Source organism: Emys orbicularis, chromosome 21 (assembly GCF_028017835.1).
Source record: "Emys orbicularis isolate rEmyOrb1 chromosome 21, rEmyOrb1.hap1, whole genome shotgun sequence".
Taxonomy (NCBI): Eukaryota; Metazoa; Chordata; order Testudines; family Emydidae; genus Emys; species Emys orbicularis.
Window position 1 is genome coordinate 906,409 of NC_088703.1, and position 16,944 is coordinate 923,352.

Below are 16,944 nucleotides of genomic sequence, written 5' to 3' on the forward strand. Positions count from 1 at the left end.
GCCGTGCCGGCCGGAGTCAGCCGTGCGCCGGGGAGGAGGAGTGGCTGGGGGCATTCAGTATGCCCGCAAAGCAGCACTGTCCCCGGGCAGATGGACAGACCCCTTCTCGGCTGCCTGGGCTCGGCGGTGGATGTGGCGCTCCCGGCTCTAGGCCGGCTCCCCTGCGGACGGGTGCCCACGTCTCTGCCTCTGCACACGGACCCTAGGCCTGCTCCTGGCTCCCACCCACCGACTCCTTGATCTCCGGGCCAGGGAACTGGGCGGGGGGTTACCCAGCGAACAGAGCCAGGAGCCCATCGATCTCCAGGCACAGACAGGGCCACTATCCGTGTATTACAGACGTGGCCCTGACACACGCAGGGACCCGGACAGCTGGGAATCCAACCCAGCCCCGCCTCTGATCCCGAGGCCCCCCCTTCCGAAGCCTCCCCCCGGCCCCAGCCCCACGGGGGAGGTACCTGCCGTTCAGGTGGTCCCGACAGGACTGCACCTCGGACGCGCTGGGGTGGCCACCCTCCACCAGCTGCTGCACGGTCTCGTTCACGTCCAGGATGCGCCCCATCACGCTGTTCATCTCCTGGTCCAGGCTCTCAAACCTGCCCAAGGCGCACAGGGGCTCGTGGACAGAACAGAATCATACGGGGCATTCAGAACCCAGGCGTCCTGGCTCCCCACCCTTCCCCCCTCCTCCCAGAGCTGGGGATGGAACCCAGGCGTCCTGGCTCCCAGCCCCCTGCTCTAGCCACTAGACCCCACTCCCCTCCCAGAGTTGGGATAGAACCCAGGCGTCCTGGCTCCCAGCCCCCCAGCGGAGAACAGAACCGTGGGCGCCAGACCTGTGTTGCACCACTTCCACGTCCTCCAGCTCCTGTGGCACGTGCATCCCGGAGAGCCACTGCTCCTTCTCGTCCAGCCAGCCCTCGCAGGCGCGGACCTCGCCGAACATGCGGTACACGGCCAGGGCGTCCTGCAGCCACTGGTGCCGCAGCACGGCCACCTCGGCCACCTCCCCATAGAGCTGCTCCACCTCCACGATGCGGATCTGCACGTCCACCACCTGGTGGTGCTGGGGGGCCAGCCGGGCCAGCTGGGCGCGCAGGGCCAGCACGGGCGCCCGGTGCCGCTCCAGCTCCTGCGCCACGGCGGCGTGCTTGCGGAGCAGCGCCTGGCTGGAGTACTCGTCGTGCCCGAAGTCGTCGCTGGAGGCCAGGCGGTAGGTGTCCTGCAGCCAGGCCAGCAGGTCGTCCGTCTCGGCGCTGAACTGGTAGAAGCTCAAGGCCTCCTGCAGCTTCTGCTGGTGCATCCCCGTCACCTCCTCCAGCTTCTTCCAGCGCTGCCGCACCTCCCGCAGCTTCTCCTGCAGCTGGGCTGCGCCGGGGCGCTGGGTGGCCAGCAGCTGCTCCCCCTTCTTCACGGCCTGGTGCAGCAGGGCCCGGCGCCCGCCCAGCTCCCCCAGCATCAGCTTGTGCTGCCCGCTCAGCTGCAGCACGCTGCTCAGGTCCTTGCCGCACGGCTTGGAGGCCAGGATCTGCTCCTTCTCCCGCACCCAGGCCTCGGCCTCCTCCAGCTCCTGGAAGAAGGCCCACAGGTGGCAGGAGGCCTCCAGCTCCGTGCGCCGCTGGGCCGCCCGCTGGCACAGCTCCTCCAGGCACGTCTGCACGTGGGTCACGCGGTTGCGGATGATCTGGGGGTCACAGGGCTGGTAACCTGGGGCAGGGGAGCAGGAGAGACGCTGGGCCCGGCTCTTAGCCGCTGATTGCTGCTGGGGGAAAGACCTGCACTGCCAGGGTCCTGGCTCCAGCCCCCAGCTCTAATCCACCAGCCCCCACACCTCCCCCAGAGCTGGGATAGAACCCAGGAGTCCTGGCTCCCAGCCCCCCTGCTCTAACCACTAGACCCCACTCCCCTTCCACAGCTGGGGATAGAACCCAGGAGTCCTGGCGCCCAGCCCCTGCTCTAACCACTAGACCCCACTCCCCTCCCCAGTACAGCCCTCGTCTGTTCTGAAAATTGTCTGCCCGACCCCAGACCTTGTTGGAAGCCGGGTGCCCATGGCTTTGCACGGGAATCTCTCCCACGGTGCCTTGTGCACTCAGTTCCCGGCCTGGCCTGTTGGCTACAGACCCAGAGAACCCAGGAGTCCTGGCTCCCAGCCACACCCCCCCCCCCATCATAGCCCACCTGGGCCTGCACGTTCTCTGCAAAGGGCTAGGAGATGTCTCAGCCGGCTACAGGAGCCGAGGTCTGGGCCCCGCTGGTGATGGGACCAGTGGCTGGGATAAGCTGCTGTCGTTCGGACCCGGGCAAAGCGCGGCCCGGCCCCGCCGACACTCGGCCCCCACCGCAGGGGTCGGGAGACCCCTCCCCAGCCCGCACTTACCCGCCAGCTCGCAGAACTTCAGGGCGGCCTGGTTGAGCGCCTGCACCCGCTCGCTCTGGGCAGCTACGTCGGCCTCCAGCAGGGCGTGCTTCTGCAGCAGGTCCTCCACCTCCAGCAGGTGCTTCCCCACCTCCCTCGACAGCAGCGGGGCCTGGCGGGACAAAGGGCAGGCGAAGCCGTCACCACTGGGCTGGGATCCAGCTGCGAGCGACCCCAGTCAGGGGCTGCCTCTGTGTTACGTACAGCGCCTGGCACCACGGGGCCCCGCTCCTTGGCTCAGGCCCCGAGGCCCCTATTGTAACGCCTGCAGGAAGTTACCGGCCTGGCACGATTCTCTTCTCCCAGGGGCCTGATGGGGTGACTCTGGCCGGCCAGCAGCCAGGGGCAACTCGGACTGGTCGGTGGCCAGGGCATCAGGCCCGTGCTTGGGCTGGTAGCCAGGGGTTTGGGCTGGGGGTCAGGCCAGCCAGTGGCCTGGGACTAGGGGCGGGTGGGCCGGTGCTTGGGTTGGCTGGCACGGCTAGGGCAGGTCAGCCGGCGGGCCAGGGCTCGGGGTAGCTGGGGTGGGGCTCGCGGTAGCTGGGGCGGGCAGACTGGGGCTCAGGGCAGCGGGGGTGCGTGGGCCGGGGCAGCGCGGGCAGGCAGGCCGGGGCTCAGAGAGGTTCAGGCTGGGCTCTTCTGGCCGCGGGGGGCTTGGGGCTCCGGCAGGCGAGGGGGGACGGAGGGATTAGGGTTGCCAGGTGCCCGGTTTTCAATGGGAACGCCCGGTCGGAAAGGGATCCTGGCGGCTCCGGTCGGCACCGCTGCTACTAGTCCGGTTGGTGGCTCTGGGGCTAAGGCCAGTTCCCTGCCTGCTCTGGCTCCATGCGACACCCGGAAGCGGCCGCCAGGTCCCTGCAGGCCCGTGGCGCATGGGCAGCCAGGGAGGCTCCATGCGCTGCCCCCACCCCCAGTACCGGCCCCGCAGCTCCCATGTGCCCAGGGGCTGCAGGGACCTGGCAGCCGCTTCCTGGGAGCCACGGGAATCGCCGCTGGGAGGAAACTGAGGCCCAGCGAGGGTGAGGGACGTGCCCAAGGTCCCCCCGCAGGCAGTGGCAGTTCCCCGTGCTGCTGGCCCGCACTGCATTTCTGCCCCCACAGCCTCTCTCCGCCTCTCCGGACCAGGCCCCCATGTCACGACAGAGCGAAGCCCCAGGGTCCCCTGGCCCAAGCGGAGACCTGCCAAGCGGGCGCCCATGGAGCAGATGGTGCCAAACCCAGGCACAGCCGGGGAGGCCAGTTGCAGATCGCAGCCGTCCTGCTGTGACAGGCACCAGTCCAAACCCGTCCTTCTCCCTTCCCCCAGGCCTCATGCACCAGTTCACACCGGAGCCTTCGCTCCCCCAGGTCGTGGGCACTGGTTTAAACCGTGCCCAACCCCCCCAGGCCACAAGCAGGCTACCCACCCCCCTCCCCCCGCTCCCTGCCCACCTGCATCTCCTCCATCCAGTCGATCATGTAAACCATCTCCTGGAAGATGGTCTGCAGGGCCAGGCTCTGCTCCAGGCGGGCCCGCCGGGCGCCCACCAGCTCGGTCAGCAGTCCCCACTGGCGCAGGATGCTGCCCTTCTGGGCGCTGATGCGCCGCACGTCGTAGTAACCCTCGGCCTCCAGGGCCAGCGCCAGCTCCACCACCACCTGGATGCGCTCCTCGTAGGACGAGACGTCCGCCTCAATGGCCTCGTGCTTCTTCATGGCTGCCTCCACCGCCGGCAGGTCGTAGCCGAAGTTGTCCTGGGGGCGGCGGGGGCGTGAGAGAGAATACAAGAACGGCCAGACCGGGTCAGACCAAAGGGCCATCCAGCCCAGTGTCCTGTCCTCCGACAGTGGCCAGTGCCAGGTGCCCCAGAGGGAATGAACAGAACAGATAATCATCGAGTGATCCATCCCCTGTCGCCCATTCCCATCTTCTGGCAAACAGCGTCTAGGGACACCATCCCTGCCCATCCTGGCTAATAGCCATTGATGGACCTATCCTCAGTGAATGTATCTAGTCCTTTTTGAACCCTGTTATGGCCTTGGCCTTCACAACTGTGACGGAGTGGGGGATTTTCTTGTGTTTTCCTTGTTTTTCCCGTGGTTTGCATGCAGAGGGGGTGGGACTCAGTGTCCCTGTGTGTTACTGGTTTAACCAGGGAGGGGAGAGGGAGTTTGTTGGTACAGAGGACCGGAGAGGGAACTTGGGACCCCGGACAATGGCCTGGAGGAGGGACACCCCAGCGACTGGTGACCTGCTGACCCGAGCAGCCGGTTCTGGCCAGTGGGAGGACAATGGGCTGCGGGGAGAGGACCCCGGTGACCTAACCAGCCGGTTCCAGCCAGAGGGGCCAGAGGAGGGCTGAGAGGAGAGGAGGCCCAGGCGACCCTGTTTACGACCCTGTTTCCCTGCAGAGAAGACAATGGACAGAGGCGGGGCCTGGGGCCGGGGATCTCAGATGCCCAGCTGGGAAGCAGGGGGGCTCGAGGCTGGAGAGGGGGAGCAGGCAGAGCCCACCTGGATGCTGGGGAGACTGGGATGTGCTGGGCTGAGGGAGGTCAGGCCTGAGGCCCTGAGAGTTTCCTGTGCTGTGTTCAACTCTCAATAACCCTCCTGTGTGACGCTGGCTGAGAGTCGCTCCGGGCTAGAGAACGGGGGGGGGGGGGCATTATTCCCTTCGGGGGTGGAGGCCCCGGGGGTCCAGAGCGAGTGGATTCCCTGAGGGGGCCCACGGCGAGAGACAGACATGCTAAGGCTCAGAGAGGTGCGGCTCCAGGAGGTGGAGGGGCCTGACCCCGGGAGAGAGTGGACCCCCGGGAAAAGGGCTGTCTCACTAACAGGGGCACCTCCCACGGACCGCACGGGGCCAAGAGTGGGCACGATCTGTGAGTCTGTGACGACAACATCCTCGGGCAAGGAGTTCCACAGGTTGACTGTGCATTGTGTGAAGAAATACTTCCTTTTGTTTGTTTTAAACCTGCTGCCTATTGATTTCATTGGGTGACTCCTAGTTCTTGTGTTATGAGAAGGAGTAAATACACTTCCTTATTTACTTTCTCCACACTGCTCATGATTTTATAGCCCTCTAGCATATCCCCCCTTTGTCATCTCTTTTCCAAGCTGAACAGTCCCAGTCTGATTCATCTCTCCTCATATGGAAGCTGTTCTATGCCCCTAATCACTTTTGTTGCCCTTTTCTGAACCTTTTCCAATTGCAATAGATCTTTTTTGAGATGGGGCGGCCAGATCTGCACGCAGTATTCAAGATGTGGGCGTACCATGGATTTATATAGAGGCAACATGATATTTTCTGTCTTATCTATCCCTTTCTTAATGATTCCCAACATCCTGTTCGCTTTTTTGACACCGCTGCACATTGAGTGGATGTTTTCAGAAAACTATCCACAATGACTCCAAGATCTCTGGCTTGAGTCGTAACAGCTAATTTAGACCCCATCATTGTATACATAGAGTTGGGATTCTGTTTTCTAATGTGCATTACTTTGCATTTATCAACATTGAATTTCATCTGCCATTTGGTTGCCCAGTCATCCAGTTTTGACAGATCCTTTTGTAGCTCTTTGCAGTCTGCCTGGGACTTAACTATCTTGAGTAGTTTTGTATCACCTGCAAATTTTGCCACCTCACCATTTACCCCTTTTTCCAGACCATTTATGAATATGTTGAATAGGACTGGGCCCAGTACAGACCCCTGGGGGACACCACTTTTACCTCTCTCCATTCTGAGAACTGACCATTTATTCCTACCCTTTGTTTCCTGTCTTTTAACCAGTTATCAATCCATGAGAGAACCTTCCCTCTTATCCCATGAGGGGCCAGCAGAGGCATGAGAGAGGGGCCGGGCCGCTGGGTGTGTGTGTGCATGAGAGAGGGGCTAACCACTAGCCCCCACTCGCCTCCCAGAGCTAGGAGAGAACCCAGGAGTCCTGGCTCCCAGCCCCCCCCTGCTCTAACTACTAGACCCCCCTCCTGCTCCACACAGGCCTAGCACTGCCCGTGGGGCAGTAAGGTCAGGGCTGCTTTGTGTCCCGTTTGTCTCCGGGGCCATTGGGTTCGGCTGGATGGATGAGGATCTGATGAGGTTCAACAAGGACAAGTGCAGAGTCCTGCACTTAGGACGGAAGAATCCCATGCACAGACTAGGGACCGAATGGCTAGGCAGCAGTTCTGCAGAAAAGGACCTAGGGGTCACAGTGGACGAGAAGCTGGATATGAGTCAACAGTGTGCTCTTGTTGCCAAGAAGGCTAACGGCATTTTGGGCTGTATAAGTAGGGGCATTGCTAGCAGATCAAAGGACGTGATCATTCCCCTCTATTCGACATTGGTGAGGCTTCACCTAGAGTACTGTGTCCAGTTTGGGCCCCACACTACAAGAAGGATGTGAAAAAATTGGAAAGAGTCCAGCGGAGGGCAACAAAAATGATGAGGGGGCTGGAGCACATGACTTATGAGGAGAGGCTGAGGGAACTGAGATTGTTTAGTCTGCAAAAGAGAAGAACGAGGGGGGATTTGATAGCTGCTTTCAACTACCTGAAAGAGGGTTCCAAAGAGGATGGATCTAGACTGTTCTCAGCGGTACCTGATGATAGAACAAGGAGTAATGGTCTCAAGTTGCAGTGTGGGAGGTTTAGGTTGGATATTAGGAAAATCTTTTTCACTAGGAGGGTGGTGAAGCACTGGAATGGGTTACCTAGGGAGGTGGTGGAATCTCCTTCCTTAGAGGTTTTTAAGGCCTGGCTTGACAAAGCCCTGGCTGGGATGATTTAGTTGGTGTTGGTCCTGCTTTGAGCAGGGGGTTGGACTAGATGACCTCCTGAGGTCCCTTCCAACCCTGATATTCTATGATTCTCGGATTGCCTGTGGGCCCCGGGGGGCTGGGTGGGAGGCTGGGGAGGAGCCGCGTGGGGCCCCGGGGGGCTGGGTGGGGCCCCGGGGGGCTGCGTGGGAGGCTGGGGAGGAGCTGCGTGGGGCCCCGGGGGGCTGGGTGGGAGGCTGGGGAGGAGCCGCGTGGGGCCCCGGGGGGCTGGGTGGGGGGCTGGGGAGGAGCCGCGTGGGGCCCCGGGGGGCTGGGTGGGGGGCTGGGTTGGGGGCTGGGGAGGGGCCGCGTGGGGCCCCGGGGGGCTGGGTGGGAGGCTGGGGAGGAGCCACGTGGGGCCCTGGGGGGCTGGGTGGGGCCCCGGGGGGCTGCGTGGGAGGCTGGGGAGCAGCCGCGTGGGACCTCACCTGCGCCACCAGCCGCTGGTTCTCGCCGAGCCAGGCCTCCCGCATACCGGCCTTGTGGTCGAAGCGCTGGGCCAGCAGCTCCAGCTTCTCCTGCCGGATGAGCTCGTTGCGCAGCGACACCTCCCGCTCATGCTCCACCTTCTCCAGCCGGGCCCAGGCCTGGGGGCAGTGTGGGGCTCAGAGGGGCCGGGGGGGGGGGGCAGCGCTCCCTCGGGGGGGCCGGGGGCCATCCCTGGGGCCCAGGGGGCAGCCGGGGCCGGGTTCTTCGCGCTCTGGGGGCCTGGGCTGGCCCAGGGGGCGGCTTGTGGGCACCGTCCTGCCCAGACCTCGCGAGGGGCCCCGCTCCCACGGGACAGGCCTGTCGCCACTGGCAACGGACCCACAGGCCCCGAAGTCCCAGTGGACGCAGACAGGGCCTGGTGCAGGGCACCAGTGGGGGAGAGACCGCAGGGGAATGGGTCTGTTTGAACCCCCTGACCGCTCTGCATGGCCCCATCCCCCCATGGCTCCCCCGTCTCCCCCATGGCTCCTCACCCCCCATGACTCCCCCACAGCTCCCCCGTCCCCCCCACGGCTCCCCCACACTCCCTCAGCTCCCCTGCATGGCCCCATCCCCCCACGGCTCCTCACACCCCATGACTCCCCCACAGCTCCCCCGTCCCCCCCCCCACGGCTCCCCTGCACGGCCCCATCCCCCCACAGCTCCTCCCCCCATAGTCCCCCCTCAGCTCCCTGCCCCGCGGCTGCACCTTGTTGATGTCCGCGATGCCCCGGCCCTCGCTGGGCACGTAGAGTTTGCGGCCTTGGGCGCGCAGTTTGCTCTGGATGCTGAACAGCAGGACCTCCAGGTTCCCCTTCTCCTGGAACCTGCCGAGGGAACCGGGCCAGGCATTACGCCCCCCCCCCGGCCATGGTCCCCCCCCCCCCGCCATCGCTCCCCCCACCCACAGCTTGTCACAGCCAGGCCCCCGCCACCCTGGCCACGGCTGCACCCTTCCTCCCCACGAGGGCGCTGAGTGGGACGGGCTCTTCCCGGGGCCTGCTCTGCCCTGGGGGATTCCTGAGGGGGGCTGGGGGCACCTCGTGCCCGGACGCCCCAGGAAACTCTCAGCCCAAGGACTCCTGCAGCCGGCTGGGTGTGGAGACTCCACTTCCAAACCCACATCCACACCACAGCTCCAGGTTGGCTGCACTGGTTAGAATCTGGGGGGGAACCACCCGCCTGCGCAGCGCCCCCCCCGCCCAGCTCCCACGCCATCGCCCCGCACGTCGCGGGCAGCCGCTCACTTGACCGGCTTCTCCAGGGTGCAGAAGGTGGTGAAGGCCTGGAGCTGTTGCTGCACCCCGGCCAGGGAGTTGGCGAACTTCTGGTTGCTGATGATGCCGACGGTGCGCTCGATCCACGCCAGCAGCTCGGCTGCCAGCAGCTCGTACCGCTCCATGAGCTTCTCGATCTCCACCGCCTGGTCCAGCACCTGTGGGGAGGCGGGGCGAGGTCATCGCAGGAGTAAACGGGCCCAGCAGTGGGCCCCGGGGCGCCCCGTCTGCTGGGGATGCCGTCTCTGCGTCCCGGTGCGGCCAGGTGAGGCAGCGCGGGACGGTCACTCAGCTCTCCTGGGCTAATGGTGCTTTACCTAGCCACGTCCCACTGCACCGCTTTCATCGCACCAGCAGAGCCCCAGGCGTGATCTAGTCTAGTCTAGGTCGGTTCTCCCACCCCCTTCGCCGGAGCGGCCGGGCCAGCCGAGATCAGGGCCCCGTCGCGCCGGGCGCTGCCCAGACTCCAGCCGAGATCAGGGCCCCGTCGCGCTGTGCGCTGCACAGACCCCAGCCGAGATCAGGGCCCCTTCGCGCCGGGCGCTGCACAGACCCCAGCCGAGATCAGGGCCCCTTCGCGCCGGGCGCTGCACAGACCCCAGCCGAGATCAGGGCCCCGTCGCGCTGTGCGCTGCACAGACCCCAGCCGAGATCAGGGCCCCTTCGCGCCGGGCGCTGCACAGACCCCAGCCGAGATCAGGGCCCCTTCGCGCTGGGCGCTGCACAGACACAGAGTGCCCCAACCAACTCACAGACAAGACAGGCGGGGGGGGGGGGAAGCGGGTATTTCCCAATGCGCATGGTCCCGCTTTCCCTTCCCTTGTGTGTGGCTGAAGCTCCCTGTGAAAACCCACCAGGCCCCTCCACCCTCCTTGGAATCTCTCCGCCCTTCGCCCCCAGCTGCGGTGCCTATGAAACAGGATGACGCGCCTGAGTCTGCAGAGACCCTGTTGCTGGGAGTCCCCTTTTGGATCTGACCCCCCCCCAATCTGCCCTGAGTGTAAGCGACGGAGCGACACTGCCTGGGTCTGCAGAGAGCCTGCGCCCGTCACTGGGTGGGGGGAGCTGCCCTGAGTGTGAGCGACGCTGCCTGGGTCTGCAGAGAGCCTGCGCCCGTCACTGGGTGGGGGGAGCTGCCCTGAGTGTGAGCGACGCTGCCTGGGTCTGCAGAGAGCCTGCGCCTGTCACTGGGTGGGGGGAGCTGCCCTGAGTGTGAGCGACGCTGCCTGGGTCTTCAGAGAGGCTGTGCCCGTCGCTGGGGGGGGAGCTGCCCTGAGTGTGAGTGACGCAGCGACGCCGCCTGGGTCTGCAGAGAGCCTGCGCCCGTCGCTGGGTGGGGGGAGCTGCCCTGAGTGTGAGCGACGCTGCCTGGGTCTTCAGAGAGCCTGTGCCCGTCGCTGGGTGGGGGGAGCTGCCCTGAGTGTGAGCGACGCTGCCTGGGTCTGCAGAGAGCCTGCGCCTGTCGCTGGGGGAGGGGGGGAACTGCCCTGAGTGTGAGTGACGCTGCCTGGGTCTGCAGAGAGCCTGCGCCCGTCGCTGGGGGGGGCGGGGGGGGGGAAGCTGCCCTGAGTGTGAGTGACGCTGCCTGGGTCTGCAGAGAGGCTGCGCCCGTCGCTGGGGGGGGGAGCTGCCCCGAGTGTGAGCGACGCTGCCTGGGTCTGCAGGGAGCCTGCGCCCGTCGATGGGGGGGGGAGCTGCCCCGAGTGTGAGCGACGCTGCCTGGGTCTGCAGAGAGCCTGCGCCCGTCGCTGGGTGGGGGGAGCTGCCCTGAACATGGCTGGCAGATCTGGGAGCAGACCCAGTCTCCCGCAGCACAGCCCATTGGCCATGCTGCCGCTCTGGCAGTGGCCGCTGTACGGAGTATCCGCTGCCGTCCGAGACTAGAAGCACCAGGCGCTGGCTTCCCCTGGCCCCGCTGCTCCCCTGGCAGTTCAGACAGCCTGGGCGCGGTGTGGTGCCCCCTCCCCCCCCAGCGTCTCTCCGTAGCCTCGCGGTCCTTTGCCGCGGCAGCCCTGCGCAGGGGCAGCTCGAGCCTGGGGCTGCTGCAGAGAAACGGCTCAGATGGGCGTAGAAGAGCAGCTGGCAGGACCCAGCTGTCAGCAGCGATCTCGTCAGCAAGGCACCTGGGGGGCGGGGGGGAGACCAGTGAGTGCTGCTCCCAGGCGCCCAGCCACGGAGCAGGTGGCGCCTTCCCTGGCACCACCCCGAGAGCGCCCCCTGCTGCCCACCGAGAACCGAAGGAGCTGTGCCCGCCTGGCTTTGCTGGGCCAGACAACACCCTGCCTGCCACTAGAGGCTCTTCTCGCACCCCGTTATACCCTCGCCAGGTAATAAATTAAACCACCAGCAGGGGGCTCCAGACACAATTCAACCCAGCCCCCTGCACGGTCATTTGCACTAGTGCCACATGCAGGGGGGGCCTCTCTGACTCGGCCGCATTTCACACTTGCTTTGCACTAGTGTAACTGGCCGCACGAGGGGAGCTGGGCCCATTACGGGCACCGGCAGCTCCTGGGTAGGCTCGGGGTCAAACCAAAGTAACTCAGCGGAAGGGAGCGTGGGGCAGATGAAGGCACAGGAAACGTAAACCCCATGTCTGCAGGCTGCAGGGGTCATGTGACTACAGCAGAGCTCAGCTGCCAGACGTCGGTCCAATAAAACATACACCCTCACCCACCTTCTCTCTTTTAAACACCAGCAGGTTTCCAGCTCACAGTCGGGAAGAAAAGCTCAAAACGTGACCCGAGTGTGAGCAAACAGTCCCCTCCATCTCAACGTGCTGTTAACTCCCAGCCCCACTGCTCCGGGACACAGCGGGGCCCCGATCTCGGGTCTGCCCGGCACCCAGCACAAGAGGGGGTCCCAATCTCAGCTGTCTCCTTACCCTCTACCACGATACGACGCAGCAGTGCGCCAGGAGCTGCACACGCCTGTATCCCCGTGCCAAACCGAGGGCGTTATTGCAGATTAGGGACTGGCCCTTGTTAACATCCGACGAGGAATCGCGGTCACCCTGCAAACGGTTCGGCGCCCTCTGCGGTCCCCAGCAGGTAACCGGCGAGACCAGCGCCCCCCGGCAGCCACCCCCAAGGCACCCACCTTCCCAATCCTCTTCCCCTCCACTGCGAGGGCCTTCATTTTGGAGAAGTAGTGGTAGAAAGAGACCACGTAGGTGATGATGGACTTCTCATCCGGGTTCTCCATGTTCACGTCTGCCGGGGGGAGAGAACGGCACTGCTCAGCAGAGACGTCAGATCCGCCGGCCAAGCGCCCAATATCAGCGCGAGTGACTTAGCTGGCGCCTGTTCCTGCAGCTCCGAGCACCTCGCCACCTGGACCGTATTTACCCCCCCAACCCCCAGGGAGGCCAGGCCAGGCTAGTCTCCCTGGGTCACAGGTGGGGAACCGAGGCCCCAGGAGGCCACGTTATTATTATTATTAGGTGTATTACGGGCACACCCAGATGTCCCAGCCATGCACCCAGTCCCCATCGCGCTAGGCGCTGTACAAACACAGCCCCTTCCCCAGACAGCCCCCAATCTGGGTGTAAGACAAGTGACAACAGGCCAACGGGGGAGCACAGGGCACGACCCGATACCAGCCAGCATGGACAGCGGGGCTCTCAGCCACCCGGCACCGGCTGCTGTAGGGCTCAGAGTGTGACCAGACCCTGGGCAGAGGGGAAGGGACTTGGCCAGAGTCACTCAGCCGGTCAGGGGTCTCCGACCCCCCACCGCTGTTCCACCCCAGAGGTGGCTGCACCGTGAGACGTGGAGTTACCTTCCGGGTCCAGCAGCTTGGTCAGGCCCAGCTGCTGCTCGGCCAAGTTGAAGGCCTGCTGCAGGTTGTACGTAGCGTTGGATTTGGTGAGTTTGTTGAAGTCGATGATCTCTGGCCTGGGAATTCAACACAACACCTGACAGACCTTCGGTGGGACGGGCCCCCTGGCTTAGAGCCATTTATCCTGACCCACCCCCCCAACCACCAGCCCCCACTCCCCTTCCAGAGCCAGGGAGAGAACCCAGGAGTCCTGGCTCCCAGCCACCCCGCTCTAACCACTAGACCCCACTCCCCTCCCAGAGCTGGGGAGAGAACCCAGGAGTCCTGGCTCCCAGCCCCCCCTGCTCTAACCACTAGCCCCCACTCCCCTCCCAGAGCTGGGGGGAGAACCCAGGAGTCCTGGCTCCCAGCCCCCCTGCTCTCACCACCAGACCCCGCTCCCCAAGCCGGGAACTCTCCATTCCGTTGCCCTGATGTATTCCAGAAACTCCGACCCCAGCTGGGAAGCTGCCAGCGCATCAGAAACAACCCAAAAGACCTTGGAATCCAGACCCCGTGGGGGGGGGCGCCCAGCCCCCCACTGGAGCACTGAGCCCAGCCCCCCACCGCCCAGCAGAGGCAGCCGCCTGCACACCTGTGCCGGTGGATCAGGGCGTTGAAGGCCAGCCCGTCTCTCCAGCTGGTGGTGAAGTTCTGGATATTCACTTCCGGGTACCTGGAGGGGGGTCGGAAAGGAGGGGCAGGGAAAGAGTCAATACAACCAGGCACAGACCACCCGGCCCACCCCGGCTCTGCTTGGGGGATCAGACTCGCAGCAACCTTGGGACAGCCTGGGCCGATCGGAGCCACCCTCCATCTAGCCCGGATCCCGGCACCGGCTGCGCCGGGGGGATACGGCCCGGGATCCCGGCACCGGCTGCACCGGGGGGATATGGCCCGGGATCCCGGCACCGGCTGGGACTGTGCCGGCCCAGGGGGGACAGTGGAGTCTGCTGAGGCCCTGCCCTGGCTCGGTTACAGCCCGTGTGGAGGTTGATTTAGGTTTAAGAGCTGAGCCCTGTTCCAGACCCAGAACCGGCCCCAAACCCGAAATCCAACCATCCGCCCGGGGTTAAACTCACGCCTTGGTCCAAGCGACCCAGCTGTGCGCCCGGAGAATGCCTGCCCCTATGCATGCCAGTCCCTACGCCTGCCCGGTCCCTACGCCCGCCCAGAGAACACCCAGTCCCTACGCCCGCCAGGTCCCTATGCCTGCCCGGTCCCTACGCGCGCTGATCTAGGGAGCAGCAGGCAGAGCCCACCCTGCCAGGGAGCAAAGCGAGGCCCGAGGCGCAGCTCAGGCCCGGCTCCCTGGGCCGCGCCAGGAGGGAAGTGTGGAGTCACAGCCCTGGGCGTGTCACTTGTCCCCGGAGGGACGCCCCGTGCGAAGGCCAGCTGGGAGCTATGGGGGCACCCGGGCAGCTCCAGAGCCCCCCTCACCCTGCCGTCTTCATCTGGCACCACAGCAGCAGCGCGTCCTTGGCCGAGCGCGTCTCCCTGTTGTCTTCCGTCTCGATTTTAATCACCTGGATCTGGGCGAGGGGGGAGGATGACTGACACACGCACCATGGAAACGCTCAGCCCTCCCCCGCCGGACACCTGGGTTCCACTGGCCGCTCCCCTCCCCCTGCTCCTGCTGGGGCATGCCCCTAAGACGGCACCTTGGGAGAAGAGCGAGAGCTGCATCTCCTCTGCCCCCGTGCCCGGCCTGGGGGGGGACCCTGCGTGGGGTCAGCGGGTGAAGCTGGCCCTATGCCACCCGCCTCGCTGGGTGGGGGCGGTGCTTTGCGATCGATATGGGGATCACTTCGCCGTTGGGATGCAGCCACCTCTGGGGGGGACAGCGGCGGCTGTGTAACAGTGCCCATGTCCAACTGGAAGGCAGGGAGAGGCAGAGTGGAGTCGCCTGCCCTGGGGCTGGTCCGTCCCTGGGGATCTGTCACCACCCCACGGCACCAGGCGCTGCCCTTATGCTCCTGAGCCGCGGCTCCCAGCACCGCTGGCAGGGCAGAGTGCCCCCTATTGACCCCCCAGCCCGCTCCCTGCAGCACAGCGCCCCCTAGCACCACCCTGGGGCAGCCCCGGGGGCCAGCCCCACTCCCCGGAGCACCTGATTTCCCCCGAGCGGCCACCCGCCCGGGCACTGGCCTCGCCGGCCCCTCGCACCTGGAACCGCAGGATGATGGTCCAGATGAGCCCCAGCGTCAGGCGGTGGTTCCCGTCCACGATGTCGTGCGAGCCGACGTTCTCCAGGTGCACACGCTGCTCCTTCAAGAACTGCAGGGCCTTGTCCACGTTCTCCAGCGAGTGGATCCGCATGCGCCCACGCGTCGGCTTGGGCTGGGGGCGATGGGGAGGGGCCTGAGCACCGTGCCTCCAGCTCCCCCGTCCCCGGTGCCACGCAGGCTCCCCGCCCGGCCAGGGGAGAGCTCTCGGCTAATGGGGACAGAGCCATGTCCATCCCAGATCCCCTTTACAGAACCACCCCCCAACCCCACCCTCTGCTGCTGGCTCTGTCCGCGCCGGCTGGGGACACCGCGCCAGCGTCCTGCCACCCCGGCTGTGCCCTGCACCGGCTGCAGCGGGCAGAGTGTGCATCCCGCAATGGCACATAGCGCAGACTCTGACAGGGCGGCCCCCAGGGGTCCCAGGCCCCCAGGGGTCCCCGTAGCGCCGGGCCGGCCGAGGCGTTCTCACCAGCTGCTCCCCGGACAGCACCTCCAGCAGCTTGGTCAGCATGTAGCCGTCGCGGAGGTCGGCGTAGAGGTCACTGATGCGGCAGGACACCCGGGCCAGGTGCGAGTTCACCCACTTGGTGAAGGTTTTCTTCTGCACGGCCTCGCGCTCATCTGCCGGGTCAAACGCAGAGCGGTCACTGCCCTGCCCATGCCCAGCCTGTGGAGATGGCTAGTCACGTGTGCAGGGCCCCCCACGGCACCCCCTGCTCTAACCAACACAGTCCACTGCCCTGCCAGTGCCAGGAACAGAACCCAGGAGTCCTGGCTCAGCCCCGGCTCTAACCACTAGCCCCCACTCCCCTCCCAGAGCCAGGATAGAACCCAGGAGTCCTGGTTCCCAGCCCCCCTGCTCTAACCACTAGCCCCCACTCCCCTCCCAGAGCTGGGATAGAACCCAGGCATCCAGGCTCCCGCCCCCCGCGGACGTACCGGCGAGTGCTTTGATGCGGGAGCACTCGAACAGTTTGGCGGTGGCCGTGGTGTCGTCCCAGGCCTGGTTGTCCGTGTTCTCCCAGCGGGTGTTGTTGTTCTGCGGCTGGACCTCCATGTTCTCCAGCTCGGCTGCTCCGCTGGCCATCGGGGAGCGTCAACGTCTACCGGAAACGACAGCAAGTGACAGGCTCTGGGCCGGGGTTCCCGGAGACCCTGCCCCAGCCGGCAGCCCCGCCCCCAGGAACCTCCAGCTGGATCGGGGCTGGCTGCTCTTTTCTAAGCAGCGTGAACAGCGCCAAGCACTTTCCAGCAACCAGAGCACGACAGTTACTGGTGCACGTACCATGCTACACGCTCAACCTTCCTGCACGCCCCCCTACCCAGAACGGGTCTCACACGCCATCCGATCACTCATCGTGCAACTGACAACGCACCAAGTGTGTGCACGAGGGATCGGCACGGGGGAAAGCTGACGCACGATTCACTACCAACGTGCAGTCCGTGTATGCCGTGCCTGGGCACGCCAGTGACAGAACTGGCACTCGCTGCACCCCAGCTTCATGCACCTGGCTTCTGCCCACGTACCCGCCATCCCGCGTGTCCAAACATCGCACACAAGCCATCGCAGCAGGCAAAGCGGCGCCCTCAATCACCCGTGCGGACAGCGCTGCCGCTCATGCTCGTGTGTTCACACGCACAAAGCCCTGGGGGGGGGAGCAGGCTCTGTGCTGCACACGCACAGCCCAGCACGCACAGGCCCCTGCTAGCCGGCCAAGGCTTTGCACACGTGCGAGTCACCATGCTCAGCAGTGAATTCTCGGGGCAGGGACTGTCTGTCCGCTGGGGCTGGCCAGCCCACCGGGGCTTTGGGGCTGCCATGACCCTAACGGTTTGGCATAACCCCGAGGAACCGACGTTCTCCCCGGCATGGAGCCCAAACGCCGCACGCAGAGGCCAAACGCCCGGAGGAGACTTCACGGGCCGCTGTAGGGAGTCG

The 16,944-nt window shown here is 65.2% G+C and overlaps 1 protein-coding gene across 1 annotated transcript in view; it reads right to left on the reverse strand.

Annotated features, from left to right (window-relative positions):
* Positions 1-16,092, reverse strand: part of SPTBN4 (spectrin beta, non-erythrocytic 4) — a 50,923-nt gene extending 34,831 nt beyond the window's left edge. The window contains exons 1-14 of the mRNA XM_065420992.1: positions 15,945-16,092; positions 15,475-15,626; positions 14,944-15,117; positions 14,218-14,309; positions 13,373-13,453; positions 12,739-12,854; positions 12,058-12,170; positions 8,929-9,116; positions 8,391-8,508; positions 7,642-7,800; positions 3,851-4,153; positions 2,381-2,531; positions 837-1,707; positions 459-596 (exon numbers count right to left, since the gene is read on the reverse strand). Of these exons, the coding sequence (XP_065277064.1) occupies positions 459-596; positions 837-1,707; positions 2,381-2,531; positions 3,851-4,153; positions 7,642-7,800; positions 8,391-8,508; positions 8,929-9,116; positions 12,058-12,170; positions 12,739-12,854; positions 13,373-13,453; positions 14,218-14,309; positions 14,944-15,117; positions 15,475-15,626; positions 15,945-16,092 (2,804 nt within the window). The remainder of the gene's footprint in view (positions 1-458; positions 597-836; positions 1,708-2,380; positions 2,532-3,850; positions 4,154-7,641; positions 7,801-8,390; positions 8,509-8,928; positions 9,117-12,057; positions 12,171-12,738; positions 12,855-13,372; positions 13,454-14,217; positions 14,310-14,943; positions 15,118-15,474; positions 15,627-15,944) is intronic.
* Between the last annotated feature and the right edge of the window lie 852 nt (positions 16,093-16,944).